The sequence below is a fragment of the Corythoichthys intestinalis genome, chromosome 8 (assembly GCF_030265065.1).
Source record: "Corythoichthys intestinalis isolate RoL2023-P3 chromosome 8, ASM3026506v1, whole genome shotgun sequence".
Classification (NCBI taxonomy): Eukaryota; Metazoa; Chordata; class Actinopteri; order Syngnathiformes; family Syngnathidae; genus Corythoichthys; species Corythoichthys intestinalis.
Window position 1 is genome coordinate 37,096,022 of NC_080402.1, and position 18,053 is coordinate 37,114,074.

An 18,053-nucleotide genomic window follows, 5' to 3' on the forward strand; every position below is an offset into this window, starting at 1 on the left:
TAAACAGGAAGGATCAGTACTTTTTTTCAGCCAATACACAATCTAATAAACTCCAGAAGCGTGGTTATTTAACATTCTATTACGAGTCACACATGAGGTGTGTTTCCAGCTCTTCTCGTGGAGGTGGGCTCCCTTTTCCTGCATTTCTGCATCTGGAGCCGCCGTGTCCTGTTAACCTGTTATCTTACTGAGCTTACCGATTTATAGGTGTGCGTGTGTTGCCCAAATCTGTGTCAAGAATACCAGAATTTATGCGAATAGATTCATAAGCAAGTGTAACCAAACTAACAATACTGATTATACATATAATCAAAGTGTAACATAGTAGCTTTATATTTATATACATACTTATTAAGTAAGGTTACAGATATAATTTTGTTTAATCCGAACCAGTGTTGTTTTTGGCAGTCCATTTCGTCTTAGTCTTTTGTACGAGAATGCTTATTAGTGTTAGTCATGTTTCAGTCACCACAAAATGTGTCTGTGTACGTCAAATTTTTGTTGACGAAAACCCAAAACTAATTTCACCTAGTTTTAGTTGGCGTTTACTAAAAATGTTTTTAACTGTAGAATTACAACAATAAATAACGGTTTCCAACTATTTCAAATGAACATTGACAGACGTGCACATATTGTAGCGTTCACAAGGACAATGCCAACTTGGTGATAAAACACACTGAGCAGGAAAACCGTACGTTATTTTCAATTAATTGTACCCGCCTGGACTCCACGAACTGTATGTTATAAAAGTCGTCCAAGAGTTTAAGAGGACACTCGCCGTGAGCATTAGCCTAATGCAAATGCGAATGCTGTGCTAACGCTACAAGTTACATTTAGTGTATGGTGATCACTCAGCACAAACCTTTAAAGGCTAAAGCAACATTGCATATGCTCTCTTGGCAGTGTTGTTAATCTTACTTTAAAAAAGTAATTAATTACAGTTACAAATTATTTCTCCCAAAAAGTAATTGCGTTAGTAACTCAGTTACCTGATTGTAAGAGTAATTGGTTACTTGGCAAAGTAACTGATCATAATTTCTACTTTCGACATGTGTAAGTTTTAAAACTGTTTCATCATTTTAAGATAGATTTAAGTCAAGATTTTGCCGATTTAGGAGCATTTTAGATAAAAACACTTAGGTTCGCTAGGAAGTTTCTCTACAACAGAGCCTTTCTGAGAGGTCTCCTGCTTTAAGATGGCGGCTGTTTGCTAACGCATCTAGTTCTTTATACATGTTGCTAATGCCGCCGTGTCTGTCATTTGCATCTAGTTATATATCATGTGACATCTACCGTAGCATCATGTGGGCGTAGTTTGTAGGCTATCAGCTACAGTCAAGTATTACTGGAGCCACCTAGCATCGCGTTTGCAACGCCGTCACAACTCCCTTACCTCCTCCCCACTCTTGCTCTGCTCTCTCGTCTCCATGAGTCCGTCTCTCTCAGACTTTTCTATTAACAACACTGTCTCTGGGAATGATAAGACCGCAAATCTTACCATGTGTGCAAGCCTTGAGAGGAGAGGACAGTGGCGAAATGGGGGTGGGAGGGGCTCAGCGCATTATATGAGTGACACAACCATACACTGCTACGATGCAGGCTAACTACACATAAAATGTCACACATTGTGAACATGTGACTATTGCGCAGTTTCGTCTACTTCTCGTCTCGTCAGACGAAAACTAGCACTCTCGTTGTTTTAGTCTCCCAAAACACGTTTTTACCTCGTTATTTCGTCATCGTCATGAAAAAAGTGTTCCTCGACTAAATATTTTAGCTATCGTAATCGGTGACAAAAACAACACTGATCCCAACACAACCCAGGGCGCACAAGTTTTTTATACTGAAACAAGTGAGGCTACAATAACGAGATGGACATTTCTTGCAAGACTCATTATCCAGACATTTGGGCAAATGAAGTTCATATCAAGTCAACATACTCTTATTTAACTCCTTCACTGCCAGTGACAATGCTAGATTGGACTTCTACCGGCCTAAATAGTAGCCAATGATTTAAGTCTGGCAAGGAGAAAGTAGTTTGTTATTGTCTATATAGGGTTACATAAAAAGTACCCAGGCTTACTTTTCAATCATTCATGAATCAATCAAGACTTGGTCTACCCAAACTCCTTATTTCTTCCTGACTCCTAATTTTGAATATAATGAAGACACTTTAAGTATTCTTTGTTATAGCGGCAGCAGTCAAACCAACTAAATTAGCAGGTTTCAGTGATAATGTGACCAACTACTCATCTATATAGTGTATTGTATGTCACCAACAAAGTACACTATCAGCATAATTGCAAACAATATTGTTTTATGGCCACAAAGTCCCTCATGTGTCTGGTTCTAAAGCCTTTAGTCTCTGTGATTTGCATATTGCTTTACATTCATTTGCTCTGGGCACTTGTCTTTTAATTCTTGCAAGTCATTAAAGGCAGTTGATTAGCTTCTGGTGTTTTCCAGAGTTTATTGCAGTAATATAGAACTATCACTATAACGTGGAATGCTTTGGAGTTCAGTACATATGTTATCAAAAATAACTAACCACATGAATGACACAGTTGCACTCAACATTATTATTACTGTGCAAACTAGGTGTGACAAAATATCGAAATGGTGATATATCGTGATACTTTACTTTGTACCCCAAAAGGTTATCGATATGCTCCTGTAAGAATCGAGATATCATTTTAAAAAGGTGTCAATGTCAAAAAAAAAAAAAAAAGGCACCAACAAATTGCTACCAAAATCTTTCACCACAGTAGTGTCTCAGTTAACTCTAAGGCTGCCTTGATGTGGTGCTCGACACCCAAACCATTTAGACTGGGAACGTTCGTTCATTCGAAACCAGAGCATTCACAGTCATTCTGTCAGATTTTCAGGGCATTTATAGGTCACTTGCTGTTCATTTTAGGGCATTTCCAGGTCATTTCCTGTTGCGTTTGAGTCACTGCCTATTCATTTTGGTGATTCCCAGGTGATTCCCAGGTCACTTCCTGTTCTGTAACACAAAATGAACAGGAAGTGACCCATAAAATACCCCAAAATCAACAGGAAGTAACTGAAAATCAACTGGTAAATTACCTTAAATGGCCCAAAATTACCTCATTGCCTGGCATTGGCTGCTACTGACGGCCATAGACGTTCAATCCATTTGAAATGGGAGGGTTCAAATGGATTGGATGCATACTAGTGATAAACTCATTCCAATTCACAGCAGAAGCTCGTTTTCTGTTTATTAGTTGTTTTTAGAATATGCTAGAATGATTTCCTGACCAATGTATCGATAATCGTTGTATCGCCGTATCGTCAGATCATCGTTATCGTGATGTACAAAGCGGTTCCCACTCCTAGTGCAAACCCTAAAATATAAGTGGACTGGATATGGTGTACATCTTAAAATTCCTGAAACATTCTAAAGGGCTAATCTTTTGTGGGATATTAATTAGGGCTGTCAAACGATTAAAATTTTTAGTCGAGTTAATTACAGCTTAAAAATTAATCGCAATTCAAACCATCTATAAAATATGCCATATTTTTCTGTAAATAATTGTTGGAATGGAAAGATAAGACACAAGACGGATATATACATTCAATATACGGTACATAAATACTGTATTTGTTTATTATAACAATAAATCAACAAGATGGCATTAACATTATTAACATTCTCTTAAAGCGATCCATGGATAGAAAGACTTGTAGTTTTTAAAAAATAAATGTTAGTACAAGTTATAGAAATGTTATATTAAAACCCCTCTTAATATTTTCGTTTTATTAAAATTTGTAAAATTTTCAATCAAAAAATAAAACTAGTAGCTCGCCATTGTTGATGTCAATAATTACACCATGCTCACTCCCCAAACCCATAAAATCATTTGGACCCAAGCGCCAGCGGAGGGCGCCACACACCAAAAAACAAGTAACAAGCGGACATTACACTGCTGTCATTTTAATCTGTTTGAGCGGGGCATGTGCGTTAATTGTGTCAAATATTTTAACATGATTAATTTTTTAAAAAAAAATTACCGCCCGTTAACGCAATAATTTTGACAGCCCTAATATTAATATAGTGGCGATCTTGGCAAACCCCAAAATGTTAGTTCTTTGGAGACCGTTGTGTCCATGAGGACGCTAAAATTCCTCAGGACCACTGCCAGAAGCTGGTGCGAAATATCATGTTCATAATCAGTCTACTTCCATCACAACCTGAGCTCTGATAAGTGGTAGAAGATGAATGAATGGATGGGCAACCAACAAGTTGCCCATGATCGGTCCACAAGTATTTCAACATTGAAAATTAATGATACAGACAAGGTGTTTTTCGGAATTATCCAATTTTTAGCCCTTTGTCCAACATAATCAAGTCATCAAGCTTAATGCAGTTGATTCTTCTGCACACCACTTCTCTCTGTCCCTCAGAATGCCAAGCCGGTCATATAAAATTTAGATAAATGCCACGGCAGTGACGTGTCAGAGCATATTCATAAATAACGTCATCCAGTATCAGAGTCACACGCATGCTGGGAAAGTCCCTAATAATCCTGGAGAAGGCTTCCTGCTGGAGCCCTGGAGGACATTTTCAAAGCAAACAGGATGAAACAGCGAGGGAGCGAAGGCGCAGGAAGCGTTAATGAGCTCTAGTGTTTGGAAGCGCTAGTCCATCACTACAGATAATGGTCCAGAATAAGAATAGAGCATACTGCTTTATCCATAGAGAAAATTAGAGCAAAGATATTCATGCAAAAGGAATACATAAATGTATTTTAAATTAGGCATGATCTCAGCGCACTGGCACAGGAACAAGATAATCTACCACAATTGCTGTTATTATGTTCCACCCTTAGTGTTTATCCAAGATTCAACAAGAAAAGAGACACTCTGCTTGTGTTATTGTTACTCTTTTTGATAGCATAATTGGGGCCAAAATGCTTTATCTCAAGCAGCGGAAAGTTAAGTCCAAAAGAAAACAGGATAAAGGCACGGTTAAAAATCTGAAATGTGTTAGAGAGGAAACATTGCCCACAATCTTTGTTCCCAGCAGTTTCTTAACAGCTCTATTCCCTAGATCTCTATTGATTGATTTTCTGTGTGAGTAACTAAATCCCTGTCAGACCCTCAAAGATGTTCCTTCCGAGTCAGAATTCTCAATTTAGGAGGCTGAGTGATGTCCATAATAGCCAAAACTCAAGGGTCCTATTTGACACAGCATATTATTGAATGCTGACCCAATGAACTCCTGTGAAATGTTTTGTTGGAATCAAGAGGTTGGACAGGAGCGTAAAGGGACCAGTCTGTGCTATAGAAAGGTCATATTGCTTTAGTGTATAGACTTGAAGAAATATTACTTCAACTTTGGAAAATTGCATTACAAATATGGCTCACAGAACTTTTGGGGTGGAGAAGACAGTGCTTGTGGAGCAACAGTGATTAAATTTGAGCATCACTTAGACTTGGAGTATTTCATTTTAAGTCAAAATGTAATTTTCCCACTATAAGCCGCTACTTTTTTCCCTCATTTTCAATCCTGCGGCTTATAGTCCAGTGCGACTTATTTATTGATTTATTTGGGTTACCGTAATTTCCCAAATATATGGCGCACCCGTATATAACGCGCACCCCAAATTTACTTATAAAATCTAGGGGAAATTATTGTACCCGTGTATAACGCACACCCTAATTTTAGCACCAATAAATAGAAAAAATACAAGAAAACGGAGCTCGTGTACAGATACAGAAATGTCATTTTACTGACTGGTGAAACACAGCACAAGCATAGCACATTGGTAGTTCAAAACATTGCCGTAAACTGACAATATGTACGGAAATAATATGATCTGATAACTTCTTGAACTTACCAGAATCCAGGAGAAAACAAAACAGATGTGACTTTTCTTTTAAAGGCTGCTGTATAACTTGCTCGTTTCATCATGATGAATAAATGTTTCCTCCATGGATTGATACAGTAAAATGAAAGTGAGAACGTAAGTCGGAAATTCCGAGAGAGCTCATCGCTGTCGACACGACATTAACAATAGGAACTATTGTTATTTGGGTTTGAGTTTCCCCAGGGACAGATATAGTTGACGGACACAGGAAGTACGTATGTGTTGTGTTACGTATGTTACAGTGCCTCGCAAAAGTATTCGGCCCCCTTGAACCTTGCAACCTTTCGCCACATTTCAGGCTTCAAACATAAAGATATAAAATTTTAATTTTTTGTCAAGAATCAACAAGTGGGACACAATCGTGAAGTGGAACAAAAATTTATTGGATAATTTAAACTTTTTTAACAAATAAAAAACTGAAAAGTGGGGCGTGCAATATTATTCGGCCCCTTTGCGTTAATACTTTGTAGCGCCACCTTTTGCTCCAATTACAGCTGCAAGTCGCTTGGGGTATGTTTCTATCAGTTTTGCACATCGAGAGACTGACATTCTTGCCCATTCTTCCTTGCAAAACAGCTCGAGCTCAGTGAGGTTGGATGGAGAGTGTTTGTGAACAGCAGTCTTCAGCTCTTTCCACAGATTCTCGATTGGATTCAGGTCTGGACTTAGACTTGGCCATTCTAACACCTGGATACGTTTATTTTTGAACCATTCCATTGTAGATTTGGCTTTATGTTTTGGATCATTGTCCTGTTGGAAGATAAATCTCCGTCCCAGTCTCAGGTGTTGTGCAGATACCAACAGGTTTTCTTCCAGAATGTTCCTGTATTTGGCTGCATCCATCTTCCCGTCAATTTGAACCATCTTCCCTGTCCCTGCTGAAGAAAAGCAGGCCCAAACCATGATGCTGCCACCACCATGTTTGACAGTGGGGATGGTGTGTTCAGGGTGATGAGCTGTGTTGCTTTTATGCCAAACATATCGTTTTGCATTGTGGCCAAAAAGTTCCATTTTGGTTTCATCTGACCAGAGCACCTTCTTCCACATGTTTGGTGTGTCTCCCAGGTGGCTTGTGGCAAACTTTAAACGAGACTTTTTATGGATATCTTTGAGAAATGGCTTTCTTCTTGCCACTCTTCCATAAAGGCCAGATTTCTGCAGTGCACGACTCATTGTTGTCCTATGGACAGACTCTCCCACCTCAGCTGTAGATCTCTGCAGTTAATCCAGAGTGATCATGGGCCTCTTGGCTGCATCTCTGATCAGTTTTCTCCTTGTTTGAGAAGAAAGTTTGGAAGGACGGCCGGGTCTTGGTAGATTTGCAGTGGTCTGATGCTCCTTCCATTTCAATATGATGGCTTGCACAGTGCTCCTTAAGATGTTTAAAGCTTTGGAAATCTTTTTGTATCCAAATCCGGCTTTAAACTTCTCCACAACAGTATCTCGGACGTGCCTGGTGTGTTCCTTGGTTTTCATAATGCTCTCTGCACTTTAAACAGAACCCTGAGACTATCACAGAGCAGGTGCATTTATACGGAGACTTGATTACACACAGGTGGATTCTATTTATCATCATCGGTCATTTAGGACAACATTGGATCATTCAGAGATCCTCACTGAACTTCTGGAGTGAGTTTGCTGCACTGAAAGTAAAGGGGCCGAATAATATTGCACGCCCCACTTTTCAGTTTTTTATTTGATAAAAAAAGTTTAAATTATCCAATAAATGTTGTTCCACTTCACGATTGTGACCCACTTGTTGTTGATTCTTGACAAAAAAATACATTTCATATCTTTATGTTTGAAGCCTGAAATGTGGCGAAAGGTTGCAAGATTCAAGGGGGCCGAATACTTTTGCAAGGCACTGTATGGTCCGAGTTGCGGAGCTGCAATAAACGTTGACTCAAATGAGTTCAAGAAACTAAATTCTGTGCTTAATGAAGAGTGAGAAAAGCAGAATTTAAAACAACGAAATCATTCGGCCGATCAGAGTGAAGTATTACCGGAAAAAAATGGTGACGTCACGTACCGTAATGGTCGGCAACGGACCGCCGCATACGTTTCTTCAACACAACATGGCCGTGTCAATTTTTTTTAAATCGGTTCATATATATATATTTCTGTCTCCATCCATGAACCCGTGTATAATGCGCACCATGATTTTACAAGTTGATTTTTGGGGAAAAAAGTGCGCATTATATTCGGGAAATTAAGGTAATAGGTAATGCTTTATTTGGAAGTGGCGTCATAGGCCGTCATAAGACCGTCATAATTATAAAATCACACAACACTATTATGGTCACTACTACACTGCTGGCCAAAAGTATCGACACCCCTGCAATTCTGTCAGATAATGCTCAATTTCTCCCAGAAAATGATTGCAATTACAAATAATTTGGTCGTAATATCTTCATTTATTTCGCTTGTAATGAAAAAACACAAAAGAGTATGAGGGAAATCGTTATCATTTTACACAAAACTCTAAAAATGGGCTGGACAAAAGTATTGTCACCCTCAGCCTAATACTTGGTAGCACAACCTCTAGACAAAATACCTGCGAACAACCGCTTCCGGTATCTATCAAAGAGTTTCTTACAATGCTGTGCTGGAATTTTAGACCATTCATCTTTGGCCAAATGCTCCAGGTCTCTGAGATTTGAAGGGTGCCTTCTCCAAACTGCCATTTTCAGATCTCTCCACAGATTTTCTATGGGATTCAGGTCCGGACTCATTGCTGGCAACTTTAGAAGTCTCCAGTGCTTTCTCTCAAACCATTTTCTCGTGCTTTTTGAAGTGTGTTTTAGATCATTGTCCTGCTGGAAGACCCATGACCTCTGAGGGAGACCCAGCTTTCTCACACTAGGCCCTATATTATGCTGCAAAATTTTTTGGTAGTCTCCAGACTTCATAATGCTATGCACATGGTCAAGCAGTCCAGTGCTAGAGGCAGCAAAGCAACATCAAAACATCAGGGAACCTCCGCCATGTTTGACTGTGGGGACCGTGTTCTTTTTTATGAAGGCCTCGTTTTTCTATTTTTTCCTGTAAACTCTATGTTGATGCCTTTTCCCAGAAAGCTCTACTTTTGTCTCATCTGAACAGAGAACATTCTTCTAAAACATTTTTGGCTTTCTCAGGTAAGTTTTGGCAAACTCCAGCCTGGCTTTTGTATGTCTCTAGGTCAGAAGTGGGGTCTTCTTCTTGACAGTTTATCCCTCGGACTGCAGGACAACTTGAACTTGTTTGGATGTTAGTCGAGGTTCTTTATCCACCATCCGCACAATCTTTCATTGAAATCTCTCGTCAAATTTTCTTTTCCGTCCACGTCTAGAGAGGTTAGCAACAGTGCCATGGGCTTTACACTTATTGATGACACTGCGCACGGTAGACACAGGAGCATTCAGGTCTTTGGAGATGGACTTGTAGCCTTGAGATTGCCCATGCTTCCTCACAATTTTGCTTCTCAAGTCCTCAATCAGTTCGTTCGTCTTCTTTCTTTTCCCCATGCTCAATGTGGTACACACAAGGACACAGGACAGAGGTTGAGTCAACTTTAATCCATATCAACTGGCTGCGAGTGATTTAGTTATTGCCAACACCTGTTATGTGCCACAGGTAAGTAAGAGGTGCAGTTAATTACTCAAATTAGTAAAGCATCACATGATTTTTCAAAGGGTGACAATACTTTTGTCTGGCCTTTTTTTGGAGTTTTGTGTAAAATGATAATGATTTAATTTTTTTCCGTTCTCTTTTGTGTATTTTCATTCCAAGCAAAATAAATGAAGATATTACTACCAGAGCATTTGTAATTGCAATCATTTTATGGGAGAAATTGCGCATTATCTGACAGAATTGCAGGGTTGTCAATACTTTTGGCCAGCAGTGTAAATGCTTATGACAGATGTCATTAACTGTCATCCAGCAGATTATGTCACTAACTCGATTAATGTCCAGCTCAGATCTTTTACATCCATTCAAAAGTGGGATGATTTGTCTGGTGACACTAAATGACATCAGATATAAACATTCATCAATGCTCATGACAGTGTCATGTCATAATTATGATTGTCATATGACAGCTACTGTCAAATTAAGTGTCACCAAAAACCATACCTAGCAATTCATTAAACTGGAACAGTAACTGAAGAAATAATTGGCACAGAGAATTAATTTTTATTGTTAATTACATCTGTAGCGCTCCAATGCATGCTGGGATTCATATTGGATGACAACAGTGTTAACAGCAAGTGTCAGCAGAGGTTGACTGTCTCCCCCAACGGAACAGTGATGGCCAAATAAAGCTTCTTAAAGCAATGAAGCTTTGCAGCTAATTGGTTCAAAGCTTCATGGTTCATTTGGTCTTCTGACGGTCTTATGTTGCCACTGTCAAATAATTTGTTACCGGTTAATATCTTTTGGTGTAAATATCCCATAATAGTGAGGACAGCTGCGATTTATAGTCCAGTGCGGCTTATCTATGAACAAAGGTTGTTGTCGTGTCAAATTTGGTGGGTCGCGGCTTATAGTCAGGTGCGCCCCATAGTCTGAAAATGATGGTAATTGATAACCATTGAAAATGCAACAACAACAAAATTGGATGGTAGAGGGCCTGTTTGTAAACCCCCCAAATTTTTAAAAACAGGAATCGATCACAAATATGTGTTTTCCACTGACTGGTTCCCAGCAACAACAGAAAAAAATAAATAGAAGAATAAAAGAAATAGTAAATGTATCTTTATTTTTAATAAATCTGCAAAAGAATGAATCATCAGGTCCCTAAGGCTGCATTCACATAGCAGGTCAATTCCAATCTCTTTGTCCATTTGCGACATGTATCTGGTATTTTCATGCATATGTCATCAACAATCGAAATCTGCCATCACTGTTTGAGGAACAAACAATAGACGCAAACAAGAAATACAGTGGGGCAAATAAGTATTTAGTCAACCACTAATTGTGCAAGTTCTCCCACTTGAAAATATTAGAGAGGCCTTCAATTGTCAACATGGGTAAACATCAACCATGAGAGACAGAATGTGGGAAAAAAACAACAGAAAATCACATTGTTTGATTTTTAAAGAATTTATTTGCAAATCATGGTGGAAAATACATATTTGGTCAATACCAAAAGTTCATCTCAATACTTTGTTATGTACCCTTTGTTGGCAATAACGGAGGCCAAACGTTTTCTGTAACTCTTCACGAGCTTTTCACACACTGTTGCTGGTATTTTGGCCCATTCCTCCATGCAGATCTCCTCTAGAGCAGTGATGTTTTGGGGCTGTCGTTGGGCAACACGAACTTTCAACTCCTTCCACAGATTTTGTATGGGGTTGAGATCTGGAGACTGGTTAGCCCACTCCTTGACCTTGAAATGCTTCTTATGAAGCCACTCCTTTGTTGCCCTGGCTGTGTGTTTGGGATCATTGTCATGCTAAAAGACCCAGCCACGTCTCATCTTCAATGCCCTTGCTGATGGAAGGAGATTTTCACTCAAAAACTCTCGATACATGGCCCCATTCATTCTTTCGTTTACACAGATCAGTCGTCCTGGTCCCTTTGCAGAAAAACAGCCCCAAAGCATGATGTTTCCACCCCCATGCTTCACAGTGGGTATGGTGCAATTCAGTATTCTTTCTCCTCCAAACACGAGAACCTGTGTTTCTACCAAAAAGTTCTATTTTGGTTTCATCTGACCATAACACATTCTCCCAGTCCTCTTCTGGATCATCCAAATACTCTCTAGCGAACAGCAGACGGGTGAGATCTTGCATGGAGCCCCAGATCGAGGGAGATTATCAGTGGTCTTGTATGTCTTCCATTTTCTAATAATTTCTCCCACAGTGGATTTCTTTACACCAAGTGTTTTACCTATTGCAGATTCGGTCTTCCCAGCCTGGTGCAGGTCTACAATTTTGTCTCTGGTGTCCTTCGACAGCTCTTTGGTCTTGGCCATAGTGAAGTTTGGAGTGTGACTGACTGAGGGTTGTGGACTGGTGTCTCTAATACCGATAATGAGTTAAAACAGGTGCCATTAATACAGGTAACCAGTGGAGCCTCGTTAGACCTCGTTAGAAGAAGTTAGACCTCTTTGACAGCCAGAAATTTTGCTTGTTTGGGGGTGACCAAATACTTAGTTTCCACTCTAATTTGGAAATATATTCTTTAAAAATCAAACAATGTGATTTTCTGGGGTTTTTTTTGCACATTCTGTCTCTCATGGTTGAGGTTTACCCATGTTGACAATTACAGGCCTCTCTAATCTTTTCAAGGAGGAAAACTTGTACAATTGGTGGTTGACTAAATACTTATTTGCCCCACTGTATCAGGCAAAGGTAGATACAGGGGTTGGACAAAATAATGGAAACACAACATTTTGGCGTCAAAATCATTGAACATAAATGTTCAAGGTTGGCAGGCGGAACATTCTAATGAAGTTGAGCATCTGTTATGGGTGGCACAATCCCCGCACCTCAACATTATTGAGCATTTATGGTCAGTTATAGAGATTCAATTAAGACATTGATTTCCACCGCCATCGTCTCTAAAAGAGTTAGAGGGTATTCGAACTGAAGAATGGCTTAAAATTTCTTGTTGTATAAATCAATACCTTAGAGAATTTAGGCTATAATTGTTGTATTAAGGTCATTTTGGCTACACTTATAGGTTAGTTGAATTTTTCTTTTCTCCCAGACAATGTGTTTTAGGTTGTACACCATATTAAATTAGTTTTTTGTTGATTTTTTTTTAAGGTTTTTCCATTATATTTGTCCAAGCCCTGTATATTACCTTTTGTTTCGTGATACTGCATGTGAAGCTATCCGGTTTAAAAAATGAAAGTTGCTACAAAAGTGTGATGGCTGAGATCTCTGCAGGCGACCATACCTACATCCGTAAAACACAGCGACACGTGACGACGTGTCGCAGTGCGCATACATGCAATTATATGCACGCGCTCCCTTCACACAGTGATGACATATGTTTGTGCAATATAAGGGCTACACAAAAATATCGGAAATAGCATCACGCTCTGCGGTGTGAACTCCACTGTAATTCAATTGTATAAAAGTAAAAACACTGAACATTATTGCTCTAGAAAATGTGATTTGAAATCACAACTCTGAAGTCAACCAGCATCACTGAAACAGATTTTGTTTGACTTAAGAGTTTTCCTAGTATTAGGTATTCAGCAGATGTCAAGTTTCTACTAAAATATTAATGATTGAAACTGCAGTTTAGAAAAAAAATGGTGTTTGACTCGTTTGAACGACGTCAACAAATCCCCATTTCACTTGAGTCATTGAACTACCCACGTGTAGTTTGGGAAAGGTTGGAAAATGCCTCTTAATTGACTGTAGAGCTGCAATGCAAGGGCAGCAGCCACCTTTTGGTTGGTTGCTTGGATTGTTTTGTCAAGATGCAGGAGCAAGAGAAACCCGGATTGATCTAAAATAGGCAGAAATACCACTCCCATGCATGTAATGAAAGTTGTGCTGCTCTTTGGAGAGAAATTGCATGTTGTTATGTAAAGGAATTTCCTGCTCTTCATCTGTCTGACTAGAGCCCGCATTCCCTCATCACAGAGCCGCCAGCTTCAAAGGGAATGCCGTCTCTCTTCCCACTGCCTCTGAGTTGAACCAGCATCAAAAGTGCCCCCCATGCGACTGTCAATGTGTTGCTGACTGAGCACGCTTCTCTGAGATGAACCCCCCCCCAAATCATCCAACCCTTCCCGCTCATGACCTAATTACCGAAGGTGTGATGCTTTAGCCAGCCGAATGATGTCACAGTGGAGGAATTGAATCTGTCACATGGGGTCTGGGATTTCCTGACAACACGGGGAAAGTAGAGCAAACACAGGCCTGCTACACAGATGCTTTGCTTTAGTTAAATCACAAATCATGAAGGAGGCTAAAGCTTTTAGACGCATGAGGGAGGCCTCTTTCTCTTGTATCATGTCTTTATATTCGTTACAATGTGTTATAAATGTCGACATTAGGTGTACAGGTCTCACGTAGGTACGGATTACAGAACAAACCAAAAGGAAATGATTCACGATAGAAACGAATAAAGCACGGTCTTAAGTAGGTGTAAGAGAGTGGTTGCCATAGCGTCTGAGCTACTGAAAAAGCGTGACTCAAATGCAGCGTGTTTATTTGCTAAAGTGCCTCCCATATTGCTAACCCCAATAACCTCCTGCTTTGTGTTCAGCATGTATTTCACCATTAATGGTAAAATATGTTTAAAAAAAAAAAAAAAACTTCAATCTCGTAGTAGTCTAACCAAACATCCTGTCTGAGGCTTCCACAATGAATTGAGTTGTGAGCAAGAATATTATTTTGGGCATTCTTGTAGCAAAGTGTCATAAGGCCATTCCTTTTGCATCTGTTCATAATGAGCATTCTGCAAAGCAGGTAAGTTTGCCCACCAACAGACCTTAAACCTGCTCTAACGCATTGAGGGGCCCCTGGGGAGCATGAGTTTTGATTTGTTGAACAGATGTTCGCTGAACATTCAGCAAACACACTAAATGGCAAAGATGAAGCTGTTATAGGAACCCTAATAGGCTGTTGTAGCACTACTAAACTCTTGCAGACTTCACTGATATTGTTTCTTGCCTTTTTGGGTTATCCGTTAATTGGCATTTTTACTTTTTGGAGGCACAGTTTGTACATTTTGACCTATGTCCAGTGTGACTGAGCAGTTTACAGATGTGGTTTTGGTATTATATATATATATATATATATATATATATAGATATATATATATATATATAGATATATATATATAAAACGGCGCCATCTAAATTCTTCATGGTATGGATTCAACTATGTTAGCTGCACTATAATGCGTATTTCCCATTCCACCACATCCCAAAGGTTCTGTATTGAATTGAGATGCGGTGACAGGGAAGGTATCTGAGTATTCATTGTCATGCTCAAGAAACCAGCCTGAGAGGATTTGAGCTCAGAGGATCGCTACACTGTAGTAATAAAGGGATGGTAATGGGCCGCAAAGATACCTAGGTAGGATGAAGCGTTGCAACAATGATCCATTGGTACAAAATTCGGTATGAAATTCTGACGGTATGATAACCTTAAGCAAAAATATCAAGCTATCATGGTATTACAATTACTCGAAAATGTGTTACTTTAAGATATCTGGGTTTTAAAAAAACAACAACAAAAACTTTTTTTCCATTAAACAGGGTTTTTTTTTTTTCCAAAACATATTGGAACATAAGTATAATGTTAAGTTAAGATAAATTTGAAAAAATAACAAAAAATAACTGAAATATTCTAAATAAAATTAAAATAAATGCATTCCTAGGTGAGTGTAAACCCACAGCTCATTACTATCATCAGAACAAAAATAATTATTTTCCATAAAAAGCAAGTGTGTATGACTTGTGTCATGTTTACATTATACACACACTCTTTTTCTGAACACAGACAGTTGCCAGAGAGAAAAAAACACGTTTTACCACCTCTAGACACACTAAACACGCTTGAGTTTACTGTTATAGCTGGTGGGAAACATTCAGGACAGTGTTTACTAACCTTTAATTTTGTATAAATGCGAAATCACATTGGAGGTATTACCTCCTCGGCAGCCACCGTACGCAAACATGTTTTACATGTCTGTTGGCCCTCCTCCTCTAAGCCATGGCCATCTGTTAGTTTTTCTGTAGCCGAATTATTACACCAGCGATTTCGTTTTCTTCGATGGGGGGGAAAATGTTCAGGAGTTTCACCTTCTCCAGCCATCATGTAGCACAGCTGACTCACTGACACTGAGTAACAACTGTTCAGGGTGGGTTGAGCCTTGCAGCTGCATGCGAGGGATTTCTCCCTGCATTTTTGTAACATAAAAAATAGGGACAGTATGACGGAAAATGTTTGCGGTTTTGAAACCTTGACGTTTTTATACCACAGTACAGGGTGACCCAAAAAAAAAGTTTACACTGCCATAATACAATTTAAATGCCATGTTTATTCAGTTTAGAATTAGAAATTAATCACAAATTATACATTATTGTAAAGAACATGTACAGTGCACTCTATTTTTCAATGTGTCCTCCCTTAAGTGTCACAACAGCCTCCAGGCGCCTGTGGAACGCTTGACAGGTCTTCATTATGTAGGATGCTGTCATCTTTTCCCAAGATCTAACAATGGACCTCTCCAAGGCTGCCACAGAAGTTTGTGGCTTCTTACAGGCACTGTCCTCCACAGTTGCCCATATGCTATAATCCAGGGGATTGAGATCTGGACTCTGGGTGGCCACGTATCACCTTGTCAATCAACTTTTTGGTCCCCACAAATGGGGCACTTCCAGACCCAGGTTTTCGTGAGGCTGTTTCAGTATCTTTCAGCTTCTTTTTAACTTTGTAGACTGCACATCTGGATATTCTCAGATTTGCTGCAATTTCAGTAGGTGTCAGACCGGCACGCAGCAATTCAGGTACAGCTAAAGTTTTCTTCATTTTCAGCAGAAGCACAGGAATTGTAGAGACGAGAGATTACCAGCTGCATTGAGTGACCTTAATGAATCACTTAAGCATGACAACCTATTTAGATATGTTTCAATGGCTTTTAACAAGCAGTCAACTGAGTGTAAACTTTTTTTTGGGTCACCCTGTATACCTTGAAACCAGTAATCGGCACATGTCTAATTGGTACTAAGGGGCCTAAACTGTGCCTAAATCATCACCCATACCATTACACCACTATCCTGAATTTTTGATTCAAGGTAGGATGGATCCATGCATTGACGCCAAATTCTGACCCAACATCCACATGGAGGATGAAGTTGTGAAGATGTGTTCCATACTAACTGTGTGATGGTTTCTCTAGGTGCAGGCATGGTTGTAGACTGGGAGCAAGAAACCGGACTACTTATGACGTCTGGAGATGTTCGAGTTATTCGAATCTGGGACACTGACAGAGAGATGAAGGTCCAGGTGTGTAGCACTTCATCTTTTTGTGTTAGACTAGATTTACACTGCATGATAGAAGTGACAGCATTTAAATTTGCGGCAGTTGTTATGGAAAGTGGATTTTAAAAAAATAAGAAGTTTAAGATATCTACAAGTAGGCTTGCGCATATACAATCTGAATGGTGCTCGTTCACAACAACCTGCCATTTGGACAAGGGTAGCTTTTTCATTAACCCACAGTAGCATCCTTAGTTAATAGTTGAATTATTGACTGTTGCATTAAAAATAATAGATGCATAACTTTGTCTGTTGCTATTTTTATTGGAATATACCAATCATTTTGGCAAATTTGTGTGTTTGAGCACCTACCTTCCAAAATGTGTACACGTGCCTGTTCATACTGTAAGTGCAGTTTACTTCATGTAAGAACACCTGCTGTTCAGCAACAGAAAAAGCATGGGCCATTGTGCATAATATACAGTGCCTTGCAAAAGTATTCGGCCCCCTTGAATCTTGCAACCTTTCGCCACATTTCAGGCTTCAAACATAAAGATATGAAATTTAATTTTTTTGTCAAGAATCAACAACAAGTGGGACACAATCGTGAAGTTGAACAACATTTATTGGATAATTTAAACTTTTTTAACAAATAAAAAACTGAAAAGTGGGGCGTGCAATATTATTCGGCCCCTTTACTTTCAGTGCAGCAAACTCACTCCAGAAGTTCAGTGAGGATCTCTGAATGATCCAATGTTGTCCTAAATGACCGATGATGATAAATAGAATCCACCTGTGTGTAATCAAGTCTCCGTATAAATGCACCTGCTCTGTGATAGTCTCAGGGTTCTGTTTAAAGAGCAGAGAGCATTATGAAAACCAAGGAACACACCAGGCAGGTCTGAGATACTGTTGTGGAGAAGTTTAAAGCCGGATTTGGATACAAAAAGATTTCCCAAGCTTTAAACATCTCAAGGAGCACTGTGGAAGCCATCATATTGAAATGGAAGGAGCATCAGACCGCTGCAAATCTACCAAGACCCGGCCGGCCTTCCAAACTTTCTTCTCAAACAAGGAGAAAACTGCTCAGAGATGCAGCCAAGAGGCCCATGATCACTCTGGATGAACTGCAGAGATCTACAGCTGAGGTGGGAGAGTCTGTCCATAGGACAACAATCAGTCGTACACTGCACAAATCTGGCCTTTATGGAAGAGTGGCAAGAAGAAA

General features: G+C 39.4%; 1 protein-coding gene across 2 annotated transcripts in view; it reads left to right on the forward strand.

Moving 5' to 3' along the window:
• Positions 1-18,053, forward strand: part of rptor (regulatory associated protein of MTOR, complex 1) — a 237,804-nt gene that overhangs the window by 208,804 nt on the left and 10,947 nt on the right. For both annotated transcript variants that reach the window (XM_057844749.1, XM_057844750.1), the window contains exon 31: positions 16,746-16,852. In XM_057844749.1, the coding sequence (XP_057700732.1) occupies positions 16,746-16,852 (107 nt within the window). The remainder of the gene's footprint in view (positions 1-16,745; positions 16,853-18,053) is intronic.